General features: G+C 38.7%; 1 protein-coding gene across 2 annotated transcripts in view; it reads right to left on the minus strand.

Moving 5' to 3' along the window:
* The window catches only part of SCG3 (secretogranin III), a 38,453-nt gene that overhangs the window by 10,513 nt on the left and 3,640 nt on the right, over positions 1–24,300 (minus strand). For both annotated transcript variants that reach the window (XM_065941208.1, XM_065941207.1), the window contains exons 5-10: positions 20,521–20,663; positions 19,582–19,731; positions 15,629–15,806; positions 13,016–13,132; positions 8,237–8,320; positions 6,554–6,691 (exon numbers count right to left, since the gene is read on the minus strand). In XM_065941208.1, coding sequence (XP_065797280.1) covers positions 6,554–6,691; positions 8,237–8,320; positions 13,016–13,132; positions 15,629–15,806; positions 19,582–19,731; positions 20,521–20,663 — 810 coding nt within the window. The remainder of the gene's footprint in view (positions 1–6,553; positions 6,692–8,236; positions 8,321–13,015; positions 13,133–15,628; positions 15,807–19,581; positions 19,732–20,520; positions 20,664–24,300) is intronic.

The raw sequence follows: 24,300 nt of genomic DNA on the forward strand, positions 1-24,300 counted from the left end.
GACTCTTTGCGACCTCAAGGACTGTAGCCCGCGCTCCTCTGTCCATGGGATTCTCCAGGCAAGAATACTGGAGTGGGCAAGAATACTGAAGCTCCTCCTCCAGGGGATCTTCCCAACCCAGGGACCGAACCTGCATCTCTTATGTCTCCTGTATTGACAGGTGGGTTCTTTACCACTAGCACCACCTGTGAAGTCAGAACCTTGGTTTACTTATTTGTAAATTAAGGAGTGAATTCTGAAAAGAAGACCTGTGGTTTCTACACATGGGGAGAAATTCTCCTTTGTTTTCCTGCACAATCTTGTGTTGGTGGTAGGTCTCTGGCCTGCCCGAGCTCCTGGCACATTTGCTGACTCACTGGGAGAGCACAGCTTCACTATTTTTGGACCTTTCTAACAGAATGCCTTGGGGCTTTCATAAAGGCATGAATTTTCTCCTCTTATTGTTGCTTTAAAAATAAAAGCATTCCCATGAGTTAGTCGACTTTATTATCAATTTATTAATTAAATAAGCTGCTTCCTCTTTTTTGGCTTCTGTAAAGAAGATAGGGGAGTGATAGGTTATTTAGGGGAAAGTTATCTTAGAGATCATCTTTTTCAACTTAATTCTATTATCTAGCCATAAAATTGACAAATGATAGCACTGGAATGAGTTTATGGGTATGGTAATGCTTATTTCACCCCTTGGATGATTCAAAAAAAAAGATTTTCAGTGACTCATAGAGCAAAAGTGAAAGAGTGATCATCAAACTGGCAAAAAGAACCACACTTAGATCATGGAATAAACTTTCAAAGTTCTTCGGTCTCTAGAGAGCAATCTAATTGAAACATTAGGCACCTTTATAGATATGGCTGAAATTGGAGTAAATTTGATTTCACTGGCATTTCCCTATATTTAGGAATAATGATTAGATCATTCAAATAACTGCATCAACTAGAAATCAATATCTTAAAATATTATTCTTAGTGTGAGTCCCTGTAGAAAGCAAGAGTTTGAATAGGCTACAATATTTATAAAGATTATATGATGTTCCATCACTGGCAATTAAATAGGACGTTTTGCATTAAACCTGAAGTGAGATGCATGTGAACTTCTTTATAAGTTGAAGAATGATATAAATGTATGCTATTTTTGTTGTTTTGGTATTATTCCCTTTCCTCACAGGCCCCAGCATACACTTGGCATGGTTAATCAATATTTGCTGTGGTTAGATGGAGCCATCACCCCATGTCACAAGACCAAAACAGACTCCCTAAAGACTTTTCTGCCAATGTGTCCTGTTTCTAATTATTTCCTTAAGTGGTTTTAGCTGAGCCATTACCTCATTTCTTGTTCTGCTCTGTAAGTCCTCCAGCTTTCTCTCTGAAGAGAGCCTATTGTATATACTTCTGACTCACAGTAAGGGAGATTCATATGTGACTTACATTGTACTTGCCCACATATGACTTAAGAGCTATTCTTAGGTCATTTCAGAGCTATTTTGTGTCCTCAAAGGCAGGCATCGGTCCTTAAATTCCTTCTGCAGCTTTCTGAGCATAGTGCCAAGGCTGCTATTGGAATAAATGTTTATTACTGAATAAATGTCTCAGGAAATCCAGCCAACCCTGCCTTTACCCACATGAATTCTTTTATTTTTCAGCCTAGACACAACAGGTGTTTTCTCACTGAGTTTTATATCAGAGAATAAAAGTAGCCTTTGAGAAAAAAGTACAAATAAAGCAACTATGAATACAAAGTTGTATGTCATAATACAACACAATACAAAGATGTATGTCATAATATGTCCTTTCGGGCATTAATTGCATTTTTCCCAAGAAATGTTGGCCTGTGGCTTAAGCTCAGTTTGGTGTTCTCTAAACTGTACTAGGATCAGTTTTTCTTATTGCAGAGTAAAGAGGATAGCATGAATAAACTAAATCTCTAAATAATGGAGCGGGGGGGTGGGTGTGGGATTAATTTTAGCCCTGAATCCCTACTCTTTTCTTAATGTTTCAAGATAGCCCATTACAAGGGTTCAACACTAAATGCATGGAGTTTTAACCTTCTCTCTCCCCATTATTACTTAATGGAAATCCTAATGAGAAATCTAACCTCATCATTAGTCTCCAAACACTTACATCCTAAATAGGAAGTAGTGAGCTACCAAGAATCAACTCCTGCATATTCCTTTTTTACATAATGCTTTCTTAAAACAAGCAAAGAGACCTGGGAGAACCCATTCCTAGGGTTTGCACAGCAATATAAAGTGTTGTCCTAAGCAATGAGCATGATTCCTAAATGATGGCACATGGTGTTCTAGGGGACAGGCATCACACGTGGGCTGGTCCCAGAGGACATGATTCAGGCACTCTGAGCTGGAGTCCTCTGTGCTGCCCAATATTCCCAGCTCTCTAGCTCATGCCACAGGACCATTCTTTTCCTGGTTAGCTATCCTTCAAAAGTTCACCACTCATCCCCCACCACACATCCATTAGGATGGCTACCATAAAAACAAAACAAACAAACAAACCCAGAGAATAAAAGTGTTGGTGAGGAACTGGTGAAATTGAAACCTTTGCACACTGTTGGTGGGAATGTGAAAGGGTGAAACCACTATGGAAAACAGTGGTTTCTCAAAAAATTAAAAATAGAATTATGTGTATGCTCAGTTATCTCTGACTCTTTGCAACCCCATGGACTTACTTATAACTTACCAGGCTCCTCTCTTCATGGAATTCTCCAGGCAAGAATACTGGAGTGGATAGCCATTGCCTTCTCCAGGAGATCTTCCCAACCCAGGGATAGAACTAGGGTCTCCTGCATTGCAGGCAGATTCTTTACCGTCTGAGCCACCAGGGAAGCATATGACTTAATAATTCCATTTCTAGGAATATTCCCCCTACCCTAATTAAAGATTTTTGAGTCTTGAGATATTTGTATACCCATCAGGCATTGTTTACAATGGCCAAAAGGTGGAAGCAACACAAGTGTCCATAGACAAACAGCTGGATAAAGTGGATAAAGTGTAGTATATATCTTCAATGAAATATTACTCAGCCTGATAAAAGAAGGAAATTCTGACACATGTTACAACATAGACAAAGCTTGAGAACATTATGTTAAGTGAAATAAGCTGGTGGCAAAAGAACAAACACAGCATGATTCCACTTATCTGAAGTAACTACAGTAGTCAAACTCATTGAGACAGAACATACAGTGGTGGTTGCCAGGGGCTGGAGAGGCAGAGGGAATGAGGAGTTACTATTCAATAAGTATAGAATTTCAGTTTTGCAAGATGAAAAGAGTTCTGGAAATGGATGATGTGATCATAGCACAGTAATATGAATGAACTTAATGCCACTGAACTGTACACTTAAAAATGCTAGGATGGCCAGGCTACTAGATGCCAGCCTATGACTGTTTTTTTAAATAAAGCAAGAGGAAGAATACAAGATCCTTACACCTTTGTTCTTTAGCTCCTACCCCTGATTGCAAGCCCCATCTATAAGATCCCCCAGGCCCCTCATGGAGCAGGGGCACAATTCTTAAGGTACGAGCCTACTGTGTTATCCCTTCCCCTGGCTGACAACTAAAGCCATCTTTCTATTTCCTCAAAAAAAATTGCTAGGATGGCAAATTAAAAAACTACTTTAAAAAGTTTACCACTCATCCAAAGTGGACCTAGGGTTGTGTGTAAGTATCAAGGCAGCATGACTGCTCACCAAATGTGACACATATATTACCAATTCCCCCTTTCCATGCCCATGACAAACACTATTAATCAATCATTGCAACATTCTTTCCTCCTGAGTCCAGATGCAGCCTCATAACCTTTCCCAACATAGGCTATTACCAAACAATTAGAGTTGACATGTCAGCTATGGCAATGTAGAAGAAACTTGTGATGGTCTATGAAATCCAGCCTAGAGAGAAGAAAGGTATAGTAATCTAAAATTTCATGAGATAGGAAAGATCAACATGAACTTCATATATTAAGAAAAAGTTCTTTTTTGGCCCTGTCTTAAAAAGTCCCAGCAACTGAAATACAAGCATTACCCTTGGCCAACATTACCACTCATTTGAACCTGTATAATTTAGGTTTAATTTTCTATATTTTCTATATAAAGGAACCAGAATTCTTTGAAGGAGAATTGATTTCAACTCTTGGGGCAGGAAAATTCAGAGTAGGCCTAGAACAGCCTGTTTAGGAATTTGTGATTAACAGATATACACTACTATATTTGTTGCTATTGTTGTTTAGTCAGTAAGTTATGTCTGACTCTTTGTGACCTCATGGACTGTAGCCCACCAGGCTCCTCTGCCCAATGGGATTTCTAGACAAGAACATTGGAGTGGGTTGCCATTTCCTTCTCCAGGGGATCTTCCTGAACCAGGGATCAAACCCAAGTCTTCTGCATTGGCAGGTAGATTCTTTACCACTGAGCCATCAGGGAAGCCCCCACTACTATTAATATGTATAAATAAACAATGCAGACCTACTGTATATCATAGGGAACTATAGTCATTATCTTGTAATAACCTATAATGGAAAAGAATCTGAAAAGAATATACATACATATTTTGCTATACACCTAAAACTAACACAACATTGTAAATTACTATACTTCAATTTTTTTTAAAAAAAAAAAAGGCTTTTGTTACCAGAGAGCATAGATGCTTTAAAAACCACTGGATACAGTGCAAAAGGGACAAAGGAGGAACTTGGAGGCAGGGTTCCTACTGCCTAAGCTATACCAATTTAAACAGGAAAATCATCATCGTCACCATTATTATCAACTGGAACAACTTACACAAATGGAAAAACTTAATATAAAATATTAACAAAGAGGGGATTGGTGGGCTACAGTCCATAGGGTCTCAAAGAGTCGGACACGACTGAAGAGACTTGGCATGCACGCGTGGACGTTAACAAAGAAAGTAGTATCATCTTTTAATTTCTTAATATGAGAGATAGTTTATACTTTTATTGCTGTCAATTAAGTTATAAAGTAATAAATAGCTAGTTTCTTTTCTACTTAATACACAGACATTTTAAGCATGGGTCTATTAACAAGTATGAATGTGAACCTGTTTCTATCTATGTGAGCAGGTAAGATTGGGAACTTGTATGTGGGTCAGTCTCTTCAAAATTAAGACCTAAGAGATGGTTGGATGGCATCACTGACTCAATGGACATGAGTTTGAGCAAACTGGGAGTTAGTGAAGGACAGAAAAACCTGGAATGCTGCAGTTCATGGGGTCGCAAAGAGTTGGACACAACTTAGTGACTGAACAACAGCAAATATGTATGACTGAGTCCCTTTGCTGTTCACTTGGAAGGATCACAACACTGCTAATTGGCTATATCCCAATACAAAATAAAAAGTTTTTAAAAAAGAGCTGTATCATGAACATGATCAGCTTTTGTGGCCTTACATTACAGCAAGAAATAAGCAAAGTCTGTCAGTTCATTGTCACTAATGATTACATGTACTAAACAATGAAAAGGGCCCCCAAGGATGTGTTTCCAGATGATAAAATAGTTGAATGTCATACTTGCTACCGTCTCCCCCAAAAGAGCAATGATCCAGCTCTATTCCCTTAGATTCCAGGGAATGAAACCTCTAGATGACCCTACTAATAAGATACAGATAAGATAGAAATAAGGTTCCAATTATACCAAAGAGTTCAATGTATCATAATGACACACAAAAAAGTAGATTTAAGCCATCTGTTCACAACTTCTGGTAAAGACACTGAGTTTCAGAAAAAGAATATCTGAGAAACAGATATAAATTTTCCATGATATAACCAGCACACTTTGTAATTAAAAGGGCTCAAAACACTGGACTATGCATCCAGATCCCACATGATTACCTGAAATCTGAGGGTTAATGATTTTGAACTTGCAACTTAACAGAGTATCTTTCTTTGAGGGTATGGTAATGTGTCTCAAAACCTAAGAAGATTATATAGACTTACTAGAGCTGAGTAAAAACTGAACCCCAGGAATGTGTAAGAATAAGGATAAAAACAGGTTTTATAATTATTGAGCTAGTTTAGTGCTTTTTTTTTTTTTGCTTAAGTATTTAGGTTATTTAAGGAAATTTGATATATTTGATTTATTTTTAATCAAGTTTTTGAAAGTTTCAGGTTGCAATCACTATAAATGATTAAGCAAATCTGCTTTGTTAAATCCGTAAATTTTGATGACTTTGTTGAATAAGTAGTATATGACTGTTTAGAGGAGTGTCAATTATGTTTAAATAAAAATTGCTTACTTTATAAGTTCAGAAACTAGACATTGAACAGTGCACAAATGGTCATGAATGTTTCTCCCCAAGCACAGAGCCCACTGGACACTAAAGAACATCAAAAGATGAAACCAATTTGCCATCCCAGAAGACTCAAGGCCATTAAAAAAGATTTCTATTCAAATAAAGTACCACATGCTGAATCTTTTCTATAAGATGGTGCTAATTTCTCAGATTTGGTGGGACTTTGCCTTTCGAACCTTCAAGTGAAAGTTTTTGCTTCCCCAATTTAATTGTTAACATAGAGCTGTCAATTTCATACCTTTGGGCTCATCTGTCTTTCCTCTTGGGTTGGAGTCATCATCTTTTGTGGAATCCTTCAAGGTTCCATATTCCTTTTCCATCTTAGCAGCTTCTTCCTTGGTACTGTCTGTTTCTTCATGACTCTTCTCTGATGGCACTGTAATCAGATTGTACACTGTTATAACCCTATTTCATGTATTAATTCCCAGTATAGAAATGAATTTTATTGAAATAGTATAGTTTGAGGTCAGATCATTTTTTGAGTTGGAAGGATCTTACTGATTATCTAGTCTGACTCCTCCCACTCCCAATTTGACAGAATAGGAAACTGAAGCCCAAAGAGGGGAGAGATGTGCTGAAGGGATGTGCTAAGCCACTGAGTTGGCAGAAGAGCTGGGCCAACTCCCCCACTCCCAGTTTTCTGGATTCTGGTTGTGTCTTTTTCATTCTACCACACTGTGTTATTCTCCTTATTTTAATCAACAAAGATACTCAAGTGAGATATGTCAGTTTCCAAAGTATTGAGACTTGATTTCAAATGAAAATAACTGTAGTTGCCCCATCTCTCCTCAATGTTATTTTTGAAGAACAGTCTGTTAGAATAACATATAAGGGTTTGGGGCTGTGGCTGGACTTCTCTCCTGCCTCTTTCTTCATACTTCCTTACCCCTGGTCATCCTAACACAAAGAAGAGAATTGGACCCTTGCTGTCAATAATAATCCTTGCTCATTTCTCACTTAAAATAACTGTATTTGTGGGATTTCCCTGGTGATCTAATGGTTAAGACCGTATGCTTCCACTGCAGGGGACAAAGATTTGATTTCTAATTGAGGAATTAGTATCCCCACAATTTGGTCACACAACATGGTAAAAAAAAATTCCTGTATTTCTTTCTAAATATCCACTACTAGTTTTGTGGTGTAGTGTGTGTGTGTGTGTGTGTGTGTGTGTGTGTATATATCTTTTTGATGCATAATTTTTTCCTAGTTGTACAATTTTGTTCCTTGCTTTTGTCATTAGCATCATTATGGAACAATGTTTCCAGGTTACTAAAAACTGCTTGGAAACATCATTTTAAAGGGGTATGTATTCTATCAAATATATGTACATAACCTCTGTGGTAGGGACACAAAATTAAAGTATAAGAGTTTGCAATCTTTTCTCTTTTTGCCCATCTTGCATCCATGAAAGTCTACCCCATGGCATTTGACATGCTAAGCAGGGTGACGTGTGCGCGTGGAGATGTAGGGGTGAAGAAACTGAGACAAGGGCATAAGTCATACCACACAGGGCACAGACTGTCCCAGAGGAGAGAGCAGGGGACAGCAAGGAAGGAAACAGCAGAGAGGGGACAGAGGGTCAGGGACAGTGGTCTGGGTGATGGTGATCTGGGCAGAGAAAAAGATACCTAAAGGAGAATTTTAGAAAGGATTGTTTAACCTGTGACACAGTTCTCATCTTTACCAACAAACCACCACCTAAAAATCTTCAGTAAAGCCTTCGTTTCATTTCAGTGCTTCTTGGGATCAGATTCTGTAGTGAAACTGGCCAAGGTTATAGCTACTTAACCCTTTGGTTGAATTTCAGATGTTCAAACTTTTTGAAATCTATAATTCTTTACCAATATTTACTGACATTTATGATTTACCCCTCAAAAGGGTTATTTTGCTAAAAGCTGGAAGATAAATAGTAAAATCATACCTGGGAAAAGTTTGCTCTTATTATCAGTAACATTTTTTTCTAGTTTATTCTTGGTCTGAAGAGCAATTGTTTCATCCAGGTTTTCTGGAAGAGGGAGGAGAAAAAATAAAATGTTATGTCTTGAAAGATGATTTCAAAATTCTACTAAAAATGTTTAAATCTCACCCGAAATATCACAATAGCAATTCCACAATATTAACAATGCTAGTTGACTTCTCTGGTGGTACAGTGGATAAGAATCAGACTGCTGATACAGGGGACACATGTTCAATCTCTGTGTCCGGGGATTCCACAAGTGGGGAGCAACTAAGCCCATACACCACAGCAACTGAGTTCTTGGGTCTAGAGCCTGAGCTCTGCACCAACAGAAGCCAGCACAATGAGAAGCCCACACACCACAGTGAAGAGTAGCCCCTTCTCGTCACAACCAGAGAAAGCCTGCACAGAGCAAAGAAGACCCAGTGCAGCCCAAACCAAAACGAAACAAAAAAGCAAAACACTGCTAGTAAGATGCTTTGATATGGGTTATAATTCTAGAAATCATTGACTCTCAGGATGGAAAGGCATACAGTTAGAGGTCCTCAAGTTCAGCATCCTAGTCAGTCAGTTGCAGAAGTCTCTTCCACATTTCTGGCCAGTGCTAGAACACATCCAGGGTTGGGGACTATAATGAACACCTGTGGTTTTGGTCTACTCAATGCCTCCTGGTAACTACATTTTGATTTTCCTTTGGAAAGCCCACACCTTTCCCACTCTCAGTATATTTGGCTCAAGTGGTGGCTGAATGGGCTTCCCTGGTGGCTCAGATGGTAAGGAATCTACCTGCAATGTGGGAGAAAGTGAAAGTTGCTCAGTTGTGTCTGACTATTGGCAACCCCATGGACTATACAGTCCATGGAATTCTCCAGGCCAGAATACTGGAGTGGGTAGCCTTTTGCTTCTCCAGGGGATCTTCCCAACTCAGGGATCAAACCCAGGTCTCCCGCATTGCAGGAGGATTCTTTACCAGCTGAGCCACCAGGGAAGCTCAGACCCCAGTTCAATCCTTGGGTTGGGAAGATTCCCTGGAGAAGGGGATGGCTACCCACTCCAGTATTCTGGCCTGGAGAATTCCATGGACAGATGAGCCTGGTGAGGTACAATCCATGAATAACCCAGGTCTGCCTCCCCCATCCCTTGGGCTATAGTTCAAGGAGAAGCAGATAACTTAAGCCAGGCCAGTGAGATTCAATGCTAGGAGAAAGATGCTCTCTTTCCACGAGGATTGCTATACCATGAAGATGTGAGTTTGAGGCTGTGCCAGCCATTTTGTTTCATAATGGAGTTGCTTACATGAAATGAATCAAAATTCAGAGAGTCAGTGAGATGGAGAAGGAACGGATTCTCACACTTTGGTGGACATCACAAATGTAAAGCTAGACTACCCCCACCCTCGGACTTTTTGGTTACATAAGGAAATAAATTCCCTTTTTGCATAGCCAAACAGTTGGATTTCTGTCACTTGGGGCCCTCACTATGAGTCAGCTAGTTCTATTGTTAGTCTTAAAATTTTTATTTTCATTAAGATAGAGCACTGTGTAAGTTTAAGGTATACAACTTGTTAATTTCATACACTTATATTCTGCAAAATGATTACTCCCAAGAGTTAGCTAAGACCTCCGTCAGGTTAAATGTCTTAAGGGTGAGAATTTCTCTACTCCTATTAAGCTGAAATCTGTATTCTTGTCTTTGTCCTAATTCTGCTCTTTAGAGTAACATCTCGTAGGTGTTACCAGATAGGAATCTAGACTGTGACCATTTCAAGGCAGCAGTGAATTTGAATCCATACCCTTGGTATTCAGTTTATTTAACCAGTCAAATATCCATCTCACTAGTAGGACAGGGATATGTGCAAACAAGCATTTCTTTACAATTAGTCTACAAAGATTCCAATATTTGTGTTACTTCTCCTCAAGAAAATTCTTCCTTCTACCCTACCCCATCCCTTTTGGAGATGAAAATCAGTGTATTCTATTGTGTGATGCCTTCTGCTTTCTTTTTTGAAATAGCAACCACAGCTGGCAACCTTCGTAGTCGCCACATACTGTTGGGACCAGAACAGAAGTGTAGACCACTGATCATTGTCACACGCTGCGATGGAGGAGAAGAGGTTAGTTAATTCTCTCCATTCTACCCATGCTACCCTTCTACCCCAGGCCCCCAGGGGTCTGAGAGTGTACCTCCATGGCAGTGGAGGTCAAAAGCCAACATGCTTGTACAGAAAATTCTTTACATACAACTCATTTTCTGATTGTAAAAGTTACAAATGAAAATGATAAGAAAATTATAAAGAAAAAAATACCACTTATTTTGCCCAGATCATATTTTAGTATAACTCTTTCCAACTTTATGTATGTATGTCCATTTAAAAAAATTTATTTATTTTTTATTGAAGGATAATTGCTTTACAGAATTTTGTTATTTTCTGTCAGACATCAACATGAATCAGCCATAGGTATACATAAATCCCCTCCCAGTATATCCATTTTTTTAACAGCAAAATTAAGGTTATGTTCTAAATGGCTTTAAGCATCCAACATTATATCATGAACATTTCCCTATGTCCTTAGTCTTTCTGAACCATATTTATTGTTTATAAGCATACAAATATTAAAAACACAAACATTACAAATAAAATTTAGTCTAAGTAAGAATAAATAATTTAGATAGTCTCCTCTTGTGGGGTAGCAAGGTTATTTCCATTGTTTTGTTTCTATAAGCCAGTGCTGTCCAATAGAACTTTCTGCAATGATGGAAATACTCATTTCTGTGCTATTCAGTATGGTAGCCACAAGTTATCTGTGGCCTTCAAATGTGTCTAGAGCAAATGAGAAACTAGATTTTAAATTTTGGTTAATTTTAATTATTGTTAATTTGTTTTTTTATTTTTATTTTTTAAAATTATTGTTAATTTAAAAAGCAATATGTGACTATCACATTGGACAGCATACCTATAAATAACAGTGGAATAAAAATAAAAAACAAGGTCCAGGGAAGGGGGATACATGTATATATAAAGCTGATTCATTTCACTGTGCAGTAAAAACCAACACAACATTGTAAAGCAACTAAACCCCAATTAAAAAAAAATACTTCATTTGTTTTAATTATGCTCTTAAAGGGTAAGAATGTGTTCTTGCTAATTTGTGAAACTGTAGTTCAGTGTTCACAACTTCCAAGATAAAATAAATTCTTAAAAATTGAAAAAAAAATAGTAGAAATACCTGGGTTGCACACAAGACTTTGTGGCAGATCTAATTTATTTTCATAGGATAAATGACTTAAGTGTGGAATTTCTGAGTCACCAAGTATTAACATGAAACAATGATTGGTTTGAAGCAATGTTTTTGATCTACTATTAAGTGGGTCAAGTAGGCCACAAAGCATGGTGTGTAACTTGAGCCCATTAGAAAAAAATAAGATAAAAGAAAAAAATGACATAGGTATGTATGTGTATACACACATACAGAAAAATATCTAGAAGGATATAAATCAGAATGTTACTTGGATGCTAGTATTATTTTGTTAGAGTGATTTTTCATTGTCTTTTTAACATCTTCTTGCATTGACTATTTTTAAAGATAAATATATTCGTTTATAATCAGAAAAAAGTAAAACTAGTTTTCATGCAGAAAAAATGGCATTTATACAGAATAACTCTGGATTGCTCTGTTCTACAGTATCTTCTCTTCCATTTAATTCTCCCTCCCCTGTCAGTGATCAGAGGAAGGCGCCCTGAGTTCATCTTGCCCAAAGGACATCTAAGATGAATGATATTTGTTAATTAACTAAACCAAAGCAGGAAAACAAAAGCCTTTCCTTCTTCTTTTCTTCTTTTAACAACCTGAATGCAGAATCAAAGATTGTTTCAGCTTATCTATAAAGTTCAAGGAATCAAGGGTTGACAAACGTTTTCTATAAAGGGCCAAAGAGTAAACATTTTTGACTTTGTGGGTCACACAGTCTCTATCTCAACTACTCCACGCTGTCATCATAGCACAAAAGCACCCATGGTCAACACTAAGACAGAGGAACATGTCTGTTCCAGTAAAATTACTTACAGATGCTGAAGTCTGAATTTTGTTTAGTTTTCTCATGTCACAAAATACTATTCTTCTTTTGACCTTCTTTCAACCATTAAAAAAATGTAAAAGCTATTTTTAGTTTGTGTGCTATACAAAAATAGGTCATGGGACAGATTGCGCCCATAAGCAATAGTTTACCAGCCCCTGTTATAGGTAACAGAGTCTTTGATCTCACAGATACAAGACTGAGGTCCAGAAAGATGGATGCTCTCCTGGGCATGACAGACGTGGTCTGAGGCAGAGCTGGGAGCAGAAGGCAGAGCTTCTGCTGCCCAATCCAGTGCTTCTTCCTCCTCACCACACACAGACCCCACTGGTTAAAATCAAGACGTTTACTCCCAACCATGTGAACACAATTGAAAAAAAGAAAGACAAATTTTAATTTTATCTCTGAGGAAATTATTAGAAAATGTTAGTAAAACAGAATACAACAGACGTGAAATGTTTGTAGTTGAACTGGATCTATAAAGAATTGAAAATGTCAGGTTAATTTTATTTGTAGACATTGTCAAGCTGGGCAATTCTGGTAACCCAGATGAGTCAGGTTATTTTGGTATAAATGGTCAAGTTAGTAAAATAATTATTCCCAGATCTTGCATTCATTTCGGACAATGAAAACTAGCCACTGTGAAAACAAAAGAGAAAGGACTCTCACCAAGATAGGAAACACCTTCTTCTGGAGATATGGTGCCATATTTTACCATCATCTTCACAAAGTCAATCAAGGTTTTCATGATAGTAATCAGGGTTTCTTTCTCTTTTGCCTCTTTTTCTATATAAAAGGACAAAATAATTTTTTTAAATGGTGGCATATAGTTTCATCTTTTAATGTTAATTTATGAAGTACAGCATCTTATTAAAATAGTTCTCCCTACATTTATAGCTAAACCATTTATAGCTAAAATATATTTATGAAAAGCCCACATCTTGACTCAGAATATAGGACAATGTACTGATATACTTAATTTTTTCACAAATGAGTAATTATAACTTTTCCAAAGAGGTTTACCATAATCTAGAATATTTTATTCATAGAGTAGATGATATAGTTTGCAACCAGGAATAATAGAAACTCAAAGGAAAGTTAGAAGATTGGTAACCCAATAACCCTTCTCTACTCATGTTTTTGAGAGCAAGATGACCTCTTTTCATTAATCAAGCTTAAGATTTGAAATAGGAACACACATGTATGTTTAGTTTTTAAATGCAAGGTTGATTTTTTAACATGAGTATACATTGCTTTCTAACCTCGATTTCATTTCAAAGAATATACACATATTGTGAAAATATTCCAATGGTACAGAAGTAAACAATGAACACAATATTCTCTTCTTCCCCCTCCCTACAACGCTTACTTCCTATGAGCAAAACCACTATAGGTTAACTTCCTATAGATTAACCACTGTTAACAGTTTCTTGGAAACTTCATATTTGACATACTGTTCTGTATCTTGATAGAACAAGGTGACCAGTGATTCCATAGTAGTTCAGTGGCTGCATTAATTCTAAAATCAGGAAAAAATCTATTTCCATTTTTGAAGAAAAGTAAACCTGTGTTGCTAGAGGACAGCTTCCCTACTCTTTTTGCTGCCATGAAGGATTTTCTCTGCATACTTCTTCTAGCCTTTCCTCCCAGCTTTTCAGCCTTCTCACAGATGGGGCTGGTAGCCAACAGCCATTAGTCTACATTTCTTGACTGATAGGCATTTGGAGTCTTCTTTCCACTGCTTTGCAACAGTGGAAGGCAGGGACCTGGAAAACAGGCCTGGTTTATAAAATCCAACTATTCTAGGACTAGAGCTGTTCTGAGAGGTAGACTGAGGGATAGGGAATAGGCAAGCCCACTGCTGGTTCTCACACAAAGCTACATTCTACAACCTAGTCTGTATCAGTATCGAAGATACTCTCATTTTCTGTTTTATTATTTCTCAATTGGATGAGACCTTGAGTGAAAAAGATGGGTAGTATCAAAGCCCTCAGTATAAGTATTTAAAAGTTTATAAAAATGTAAGAAGGAATGGGATCAAGGAAACAGAAAAGACTAAAGCACATAAAATAAAAAATATTCCATATGATGGAATCTGAAAAATACTATTTAATAGTCACAAACTTGGGAGAGAGGAGGGTGGGAAAAGAGATGGGGGAGAGAAGTCCTGGGAAGTGCAGGTAAATGATAACTTCAGCAGTCACATTATTTGCTCAAGGTCATATCCATAAAAATATTTAGTATCATGCTGATGCACTTCACTGACAAGGAGTGACTCACCAAGATGACAGAGGTTCTGAACTGGGTATCTGCCAACCAGTAGGGCAAGAAGCTCAGAATGGACCCTCAAGATACATAAGCCCTGCAGACACCAGCAGGGGGGCTGGGTGCCATCTGGTCAATGTCTGGGACTGAAGGACAAAAGGATGTTCTCCAGAAATGAAAGCTCACTCTAAGGTCACTTCTTGGGAAAATATGTTACAATTACAGAAATCTTTATTACAAATGTTCAGTCTGGGGGTGAATCTTTAAATAGGAGTAAGAAAAGCCATAAGTCAGTGCAGGGCATCTATCTAGACAATAACAACAACAGAAAATTGGCACATTATTACCCTCCTTGCAGATTAACCAAAAATAAACATGAACAGAAATCTTCAATCAACTCATTTTGGTGCACTTAGAAAAGAGAACACTACATTAAGGATTTTATTTTTTAGAAAAGCAAATCATTTCCCAAATGTGTTTTGAGCTCCTGACCAATGTTTAGTTCACTTCAATTCATTTGAATTCATTTGAAGACAAGTTGAAAATATCTAAAAAGCAAAATTCTATATCATTTAAACATAATAAATTATGCTCCATACACTGTTCTACTGAAGGAGGAAAATAAAACCTTAAAGAGATTTGCAATAAAAGCTTTGGCTGAACTGAGTCAGGCTGGGAACACTCTGATTCATCCCTACACGGGTACAAGGTTCATTCCAATACCAGGAACACAACATGTGTTCAATACCTGTTTATTGAACAAATAAATGAACCCTCTGTTAACATGAAGATTAAATTATCCAGAAATCCCACCTTTCCTGATTATCCTTTCCTAAATATTTCCATGACTAGTATACTTCTTTTGAAAAAAAATCAATGAGAACTATTTTCTCTGAGGCCATAATATATGTCATTGATGGTTGAATTTAGAAACTGAAAACAGGAAGAAAAAAAACCCACCCACACATTTCCTGGAATTACTGTTTCTGTTTCACATGATCAGAAAACAATGTTTACCTGAATCAATACTTTTCAGTAGTGCATAGAAGTTTGGGAAATACTGGAGTTCCTCAAAGTTGTCTTCACTGTAGGTTTTAGTTCTCCTTTCCAAGCCATTTGTCAAGGTTAAGGTGTTAGATACTGTTTCATCATTTTCTCCATTAGTAAAAGCATCTTGAATTGCTGCCATTGGAGTCTCCATTTGAGGGGGGGGGAGGAATCAGCACAAAATAAACATTTTGTTAGAACTAATGGACACTCCTCTGTGATGCTCTTGAATTTGAAGTGCATGAACACCTCTTCCTTCACAAAATCAAACTCTTTTCCAGGCATGTGGGCATCAAGTCACATGGGAAGGATATTGAGATTAAGAGACAGGTGCTTTACATGAAGACCCTGAATCCGGCTCCAGGGAGAATAGGCAGGTTTCTGTTCTGGCCATTCCCTTCACCAATACTCATGAGTGTTTTTTCATAAAATTGCCTTTCACTAAGGAAAGGAACTTTGAGTTTTAGAATCTACCAAGAGGGATGGTGCCAAGATATAGGAAAGCCTGTCACAATGTCTGATACTAATAGAGCATCATACATTAGAGATTTCTGAGTGACATTTTAAAGCCTGTCTGGGAGGGTACACAGGATTCTTTTTCTCAGACCTGATGTGTAGACAATGTTCCCTATCTTAATGATCCATTCTTCACTTAGTGAACTAGACAGAAATGTAAGAGCTTTGTTTGCCTCTTCCTCTTCATTTCCCTACATTTGATCCATCAGTAGCCTTATTGGCCACACTTTCTAAGTTTATCCCAAATTTGTACATTTCTTTCTTCACTGTCCCACTCTAGTCCAAGCTACCTTTACTTCTTCCTTTCTAACTGGTACACAACTACCTTCCAATGTATTCCCATCCCTGCATTTTCCACATTGTAGCCAAGGTTATCTTCTTAAAAAATATGTAGTAGCTACATTGTCTGGCTTCAGTTATTTGGGTACTCCACACATCCTTCTCTACATATTGCCTTTCATGTTCACAAGTTAACTCCTATTCAGTTACTGTTAACTCCTAGTTCAGTTCTTATTAATTCCTATTCAGGTTCAGTTCAGTTCAGTCGCTCAGTCGTGTCCAACTCTTTGCGACCCCATGAATCACAGCACACCAGGCCTCCCTGTCCATCACCAACTCCCAGAGTTTACTCAAACTCATGTTCATCGAGTCAGTGATGCCATCCAACCATCTCATCCTCTGTCATCCCCTTCTCCTCCTGCCCCCAATTCCTCCCAGCATCAGGGTCTTCTCCAATGAGTCAACTCTTTGCATGAGGTGGCCAAAGTATTGGAATTTCAGCTTCAGCATCAGTCCTTCCAATGAACACCCAGGGCTGATCTCCTTTAGGATGGACTGGTTGGATCAACTTGCAGTCCAAGGGACTCTCAAGAGTCCACACCACAGTTCAAAAGCATCAATTCTTTGGTGCTAAACTTTCTTCACAGTCCAACTCTCACATCCATACATGACCACTGGAAAAACCATAGCCTTGACTAGACAGACCTTTGTTGGCAAAGTAATGTATCTGCTTTTTAATATGCTATTTAGGTTGGTCATAACTTTCCTTCCAAGGAGTAAGCATCTTTTAATTTCATGGCTGTAGTCACCACCTGCAGTGATTTTGGAGCGCCCCCAAAATAAAGTCTGACATTGTTTCCACTGTTTCCCCATCTATTTCCCATGAAGTGATGGGACCAGATGCGATGATCTTAGTTTTCTGAATGTTGAGCTTTAAGCCAAATTTTTCACTCTCCTCATTCACTTTCATCAAGAGGCTTTTCAGTTCCTCTTCACTTTCTGCATAAGGGTGGTGTCATCTGCATATCTGAGGTTATTGATATTTCTCCTGGCAATCTTGATTCCAGCTTGTGCTTCTTCCAGCCCAGTGTTTCTCATGATGTACTCTGCATGTAAGTTAAAAAAGCAGGGTGACAATATACAGCCTTGATGTACTCCTTTTCCTATTTGGAACCAGTCTGTTGTTCCATGTCCAGTTCTAACTGTTGCTTCCTGACCTGCATACAGGTTTCTCAAGAGGCAGGTAAGGTGGTCTGGTATTCTCATCTCTTTCAGAATTTTTCAGTTTATTGTGATCCACACAGTCAAAGGCTTTGGCATAGTCAACAAAGCAGAAATAGATGTTTTTCTGAAATTCTCTTGCTTTTTTGATCCAGTGGATGTTGGCAATTTGATTTCTGGTTCCTCTGCCTTTTCTAAAACCAGCTTGAACATCTGGAAGTTCACGGTTCATGTATTGCTGAAGCCTATTCTGTTTAGTTAATGCCTAACTTCAGCTTTTGGCTCAAGTCATCTCCTCCAGGAAGCCTCCCCAACCTAAGTCCAAGACAGATTCCTTTTTTATGAGGTTTTACAGAACTATGTTTCCTTTCTCAGAGCATTTAACACAGTTGAATTAAAACACGTGACTATTTGAAGACCATCTACCTCTTCCTTTAGACCTTAAGCTTCATGAAAACAGGGATTACACCTTTCTAAACGAGCATTGTATCCCCAGTGCTTGGTACATAGGTGGTATCTCAATAGATATTTATTGGAATAATAATTTTGTTTTCATTAATGCATATGGACATTTTAGAGATGAGAAGTAAGGAGTACATAATGGGAGTGAAGGAAGAAAATTGCTATGTCAGTTTTACTTCAGACTGGTAAGCTTTAGTGAAAGCCATGAGTTATGTGATAAGTCTAGAAAACTTTTTTATGGTGGGTGGATCTTCCAAAGCTGTTTTAAAAGATGACAGATGGTGGAGATTGGAAGTAGGGAGAACAAAGGAGAGCTTTTAACCTACCTAGTAAAAACAGAACAATTCATACCAATTTCTATTCTCTAGCCTCCCCTAAAACAGGACTATAAGTCTATAAACCACTGTTCCCTTGTATTTGTGATAGGGTGTTGGAGGGGATGAGGAGTCATGGGGTGTGGGCACTCTGGTAGAGAAAATGAAAGGAGAGGTGAGGAGTTTGATATTCTCTTATATCTCTATGGTTGGCTCCAGATAGAAGTTTAAAAGAATTCAAGGAGAAGTGAATGATTTTAGTAGCTTGGCTAAGGCCATAGAAAAGATGAAGAGGTAAGGAGTTCAAGGAGATGAAAGATGACTGAATGGCAAGTCTAAGTAGAGGATGACACAGACCGCTGAGTCAATGGAAAGAGGAAGCAGCAGGTAGAAGAGCAAAGGGTAGATGGAGAGGCAGCATGAGGCAGCTAGCTCTGAGGAATATAAAAGTTGGTGAGGACTGCTATATTTAAAATGGATAACCAATAAGCACCTGCTATACAGCACAGATAACTCTGCTCAATGTTATATGGCAGGCTGGTTGGGAGCGGAGTTTGGGGGAAAATAGATACATGTATATGAATGGCAGCCCTTTGCTGCCCGCTTGAAACTATCACAACATTGTTAATCAGCTATATCCTAATACAAAATAAAACGTCTTTTAAAAAGCTGGTGTGGAAAAATATCAAATCAATCCAAGTTTTTTTTGGGGGGGTGGTTTGAGGGCAAGTGATGACATCCACTGTGAACAGAAGTTGGATACCAAGAATTGTGAAACATTTGAATCCAGTGCACTGGGATTATATGAATTGTATGTGAGATAACCATTTCATATAATATGTGTTATTTTACTCTGGGGTATAAGACATAATCTTTACTATGTAATATAACATGAATTTTTACATTATTTTCAAAGCGGAGTTCATTTATATCTTTTAACTCATTGGTGTTTCATTAAAATATATTTTAAGTGGACTAAAAGTGTCACATACCCCAAATCTTATTTGGCACCAGTTAAAGTATTAATTATACAAGGATTGTATTCATTATATACAAATGCAAGTACACACATCCATGCACATGCATATACATACATACATAATTGATGCATATGTATTTGCATATACTTACCACTTTCTCTGGTATTTTTGCAGTCTGACTCTCAGTCTTGCTTGTTGGTTTATTGAGTTCCTCTTCATAATTATTGGCTTCCTTAGAGATCAATTTTTGTAAAACCTCTGCAACTTCATCTTCCAGTGTGTGTGCCTGGCTTTCTGTAATCTGTTACAAAGAGTCAAAATATATATAACTGTTAGTTCTAGTTTTGTGGTTTAAAAATACTAAATTCTTTAGCTGAACACATATTTTTAGAAGACAAGAGAATGTTTTGGTCCATCTTCTGAACATCCCTTATTTATGCCCCTAGTAACACACTGACTGTCACAGGGACTGCCCAGTACTCCTGGGAAGAGGCAGTCTTCACTGTTGGAACCCATAGAAAACAATCCTCAAGTTGTTCTCACCCCTCAGGTGCAGGTCATAGTAGGTAACTGTTGAAACCTGCAAATTTAGCTCCCTCCTAAAGGCTGCCAGGACTGTGTTAATGTGCCTGAGAACCAAGATGGGGCAGGGGCAGGGTCAGATTGGATTGTGTAGGGCTTCCCAATCACTACATGGCTTTGCATGTCTTATTTCTTTCTCATCTCACACATTTTAAAAACATTTCTTCTGGTTAAATCCTAACCATCCTTCTAAACTCACTTCAAACACCTCCTCCTCTGAATCTTTTCCTTATTGCTTAACTGGATATAATCCATCTTCTGGATTACTAAATCATGCCGATGGTTCTTATACAACTTGCATTATGAGAATGTGTGTACTTGTCTAGTGCCTCTGATAAACCATAAATTCCTAGAGGGAAAGAATGGAGTCTTACTTGTCCTTGAAACTCATGGTGACTGGTATAAAGTAGACACATTATAAACATTTGACTCTTTGAATCAAGTGGTTTGGCTTCTTAGCATGTTCCAAACTGTACAAATTTGGTTCGTTCTCATGCATATGACTTACTAGGCCAAGATTCAGCAGTTTGGAAACGATCCTGTCAAATACTCCTCTGTCGTTTTCCTCATAAATCCTGGTAGCAATTTTCTGGACAATGTCTTCAGCAGTTAAAGGAGTGCCATCAAGTTGATGAAGGCCATCTGGATCATCTAGACAGAGCAATCACAACTTCACATTGTGGTGATCACAGGCCTGTTTCTTGGATTACATTAGATTTATAATCTGAATCTTGTACACTCAGGTATGTTTGGAATATATTTAAGGTGAGGCTTTGTCCATGTAAACTCTTGGTTTGAAATAAAATCTGACTTCAAGTTAAGAATTTAGGATGGTAATGGAAATTCTGAAAGCTTCTTATGTGATTATAAGAGGAAGATCTGAGGACAACACAAAAGGCCTCTCCATTTTTAGTGCTAATAGTACAAAAAGTAAAATACCAATAGATAGTATGCCTTATTGTTCAAAGTACTCTTCTACATATTACATAATTTGATACTCCATTTCCACACAAGGAGTAGACTGGTATTATCTGCACATGTACTCCCTTTGCAGGCAAATTCCTGGGCTGAGGGAGGGGGAACCTGCCTCACACCCAGAATCAGAGAGTATGTACTGAAGATTTTGTGACTTACTTGGAATAACTGTTCACTTGTGAACAGGCATCACAAGTGCCTTTATGTAAGGCAGCTTAATGTGACAACTCTTTCTCCACAGAATAAGGAACTTATTTTATGTCCCTGAAATTTAAACTTTTAAAATGTGATAACAGATTTGCATAATACAATATGTAAATCTATTGAAACCTCTGCAGAGAAGCTTGCAGACATGTATGCTTGGCTTTCTTGGAAGTACATTTGGCAGTACCACTCCAGACTAAAGCAAGGGCCCATCCTGAGGAAAAGGATTGGGTTGGAAAATAGTAGGGTTGGTGCCAAGGAAGAACAGCACCATATCCCACAGAGCACTCCCAGGAAGCAATTGGTCTTTTCCAATCTACATTACATCATTGACTCAATGCACATGAGTTTGAGCAAACTCTGGGAGACAGGAAAGGACAGGGAAGCCTGGAGTGCTGCAGTCCATGGGGTAGCAAACAGTTGGACACGACTGAGCAATTGAACAACAATCTATACCCCCTGGAACAGGATAGTCATATGTGCAAGTTTACAAGGCACTTAACTCCTATTGTCAACTCTAGGCAGCTTGGAAAGATCAGAAATTTAGCTCCAATGATCTCTCTTTTTATTTATATATTCTTGGACCACTATAAAGGAAGTTATTAAGAGCATGTATTTCATGGGATTCTGAGGATCAAATGAGATAAGACGTAAAAGCACCTTTTAAATTGCCAAGTCTCGGTCCTTGGCTAAGAGGAGACTCTGCCTTGGGCCCACCGGTGTAATAAACTGCACTCCACTATCTGCATTGTCCTTCTGAGTGAGTTTGTTTCCCGGAAAGCATGGCTATAACATTTGGTGCATGGGCTGGGAAACTCCTCACTTTGAGGAGACAGGTCTCATTTGAGACCACCCCAAGGCTTTGTAGCTTGAATCTCCTAGAGTGGGGAAGGCGCCTCGCCCCTCTGGAAGGATTCTGCTTCTCAACGCCCGGACCTTTCATGTCAGCAGGTAGTGGACGGCAGCAGGGGTACTGAGCACTCAGGTGAGGAGGAACCCACCCAGCAGGGTGGAAGAGGGGGCCTGATCACCCCCCTGGGAGGGACTAGAAGGAGCGGAGACCCATAGGAGCCTGGAATAGGCAGGTGGCGATTGTTTGGTAGACAGGTCGACAAGCGTGCTAGGGTTCAGGAAGGAAATTTGTGAAGGTCAGGTGTGGGAGGTGTGTCCACGCTGTCTTGGGGAAAATTATTACCAAGCGATCGCCAGGGGATTTTTAGGATAGGAAATTGGTCCTTGTATGCTTGTATTCTACCCTCCCCCAGGAGGTGTTCCATCTGCTGTGAAATTCTTGACCCCCTCGGAATTGTTAGGCTAGAAGGAGGGGGATACAGAAGTGAGTATGAGTTGGCTTCTCCAGAGATAGCCTGGGACATGGGATATTTAACCCATCTGTGTTTTCATCTGCACCTGATCAAGCCCACCAAGGTAAACTGCCAAGTATCATATGAAAGTTAATGTAGTTGTGTTACTATGGACAGTGGATTTGCACCTGAAATAAAGGAACTGCAGTTATCTTCTAGAGAAAATAGACATTGAATCCCTAGCCAAATTCTGTCCAAATAATTCTGAACATATTCATTCAAAGAAAGAAGAACCTAGCACATATTTCTATTCTGGTTCTTTTTCTTTTGTAGCTTGTGGGGATTCATAGATTTTCCCAGACTCTGCAAAGATGGAAGGGAATGCCGCCTCAGGCAGAATATCATCTTTGTGTTGTTTGAAAGGAAGCTTAGGAAAGTAAGCAGGGTGATTACCCATGGAGGGCTGGGAGTGCTCTGACAGTGTATTATTGCCGAATAATACCGGTGAGCTGCAAGGCCTTTGAGTCCTATGTACTAGAGTGACTAACGAGAAAGAAGGCCCTTAGAAAATCCTGTAAAATCAGCTCCCCTCCTGGCTGACTGAAAATTGGGTTCCTCATCCATTTTTTCCAGAGCAGAGACTCGCTGTCACTTAGGTCTGATTTTTCCATTTATGGGTTACAAGTCAGACTCTGGGGAATAAATGAAGCAGAAACTGCCCAGGTCTAGGGAGAGTTAGAAGAATTTATTTCCCTTCCCATTTATCCCTTGGGATCTTAAAAAGGAAGAATAGTGGTTGCCTGCTGAAGCTGGAAAATAACTGAGACGGCTGCTTTTCAGTTCATTTACTTTGCTACAGGGAGAACATTAGCAAGACTCTAAAGAAGTAGCCTCTTTCCTCCCCGCACTGCTGGATTCTCTGGAGCCAAGAATCCAGATCTCTCCTAGTACAGCTTGGCTAGACGGGGTTAGTAGCTGAACTGTGGGGCAAAGCTCTTTGCCTTCCATGATTTCCCCTGCTCCTCCACAATGGAAAGAATTACTCAGAATGACTTCTCTACTGCTCATGAAGGGGTATTTCACCCTCCTATATAGACCTCAGAGGGGAAGCAAACATGAGTTCAACATTTATAACTTTTTAAAGCAGCTCCAGTTCTAAGTGGATATAAAAGGGCTTTGTTCCATCATCTGCCCAGTTGAGTTTGAATTTCCAGCAACTAATATGGCACTTAACATTCATTTATTCAATATATTAGTAGTAAAGTCTTACTAGGGGCTAGGACTGGAAATACAGTTATAAATAATTAAGACATGGTCCCTAACTACACAGAGCTTACTGTATAGCTCATAGTCTGATACACAGTAATTGCTCAATGAATATTTGTTTGGTGAATGCAGAGAAGCCCCAAAGCACTATTTCTTAAAAGAAACTTAGAAAAATCCTAAATCACACATACTGTAGGAAACATCGAGAGGGAGAGTTGTTGGGTTCTCCAGCACAAGCTCATTTGGAGGTTTCCTAAAGGTGTAAAGGTGCACTGCAGAAGTTAGGCCCCTCACCCTCTACTAGGATAAAAGTTTGCATGTCTCTGAGGCTCTAGTCACCTGGGTGGTCCCAAACCTTCTGATTCCAGGATTACCAGGGTATGAGAGAAGATTAGCAATTGACTCATAAACCATTCTCTCCAAGAATCTTCTATACATACTCAAGTGGACTTAAAATGACCCCCTAGAGCAAGTCTAGAGCCATCAGGCTAGCACTTGATAGTTCAGAATCTATTTGGGATGTTAAAATATTGAACGAT

Source organism: Muntiacus reevesi, chromosome 7, assembly GCF_963930625.1.
Source record: "Muntiacus reevesi chromosome 7, mMunRee1.1, whole genome shotgun sequence".
In the NCBI taxonomy this organism is placed as follows: domain Eukaryota; kingdom Metazoa; phylum Chordata; class Mammalia; order Artiodactyla; family Cervidae; genus Muntiacus; species Muntiacus reevesi.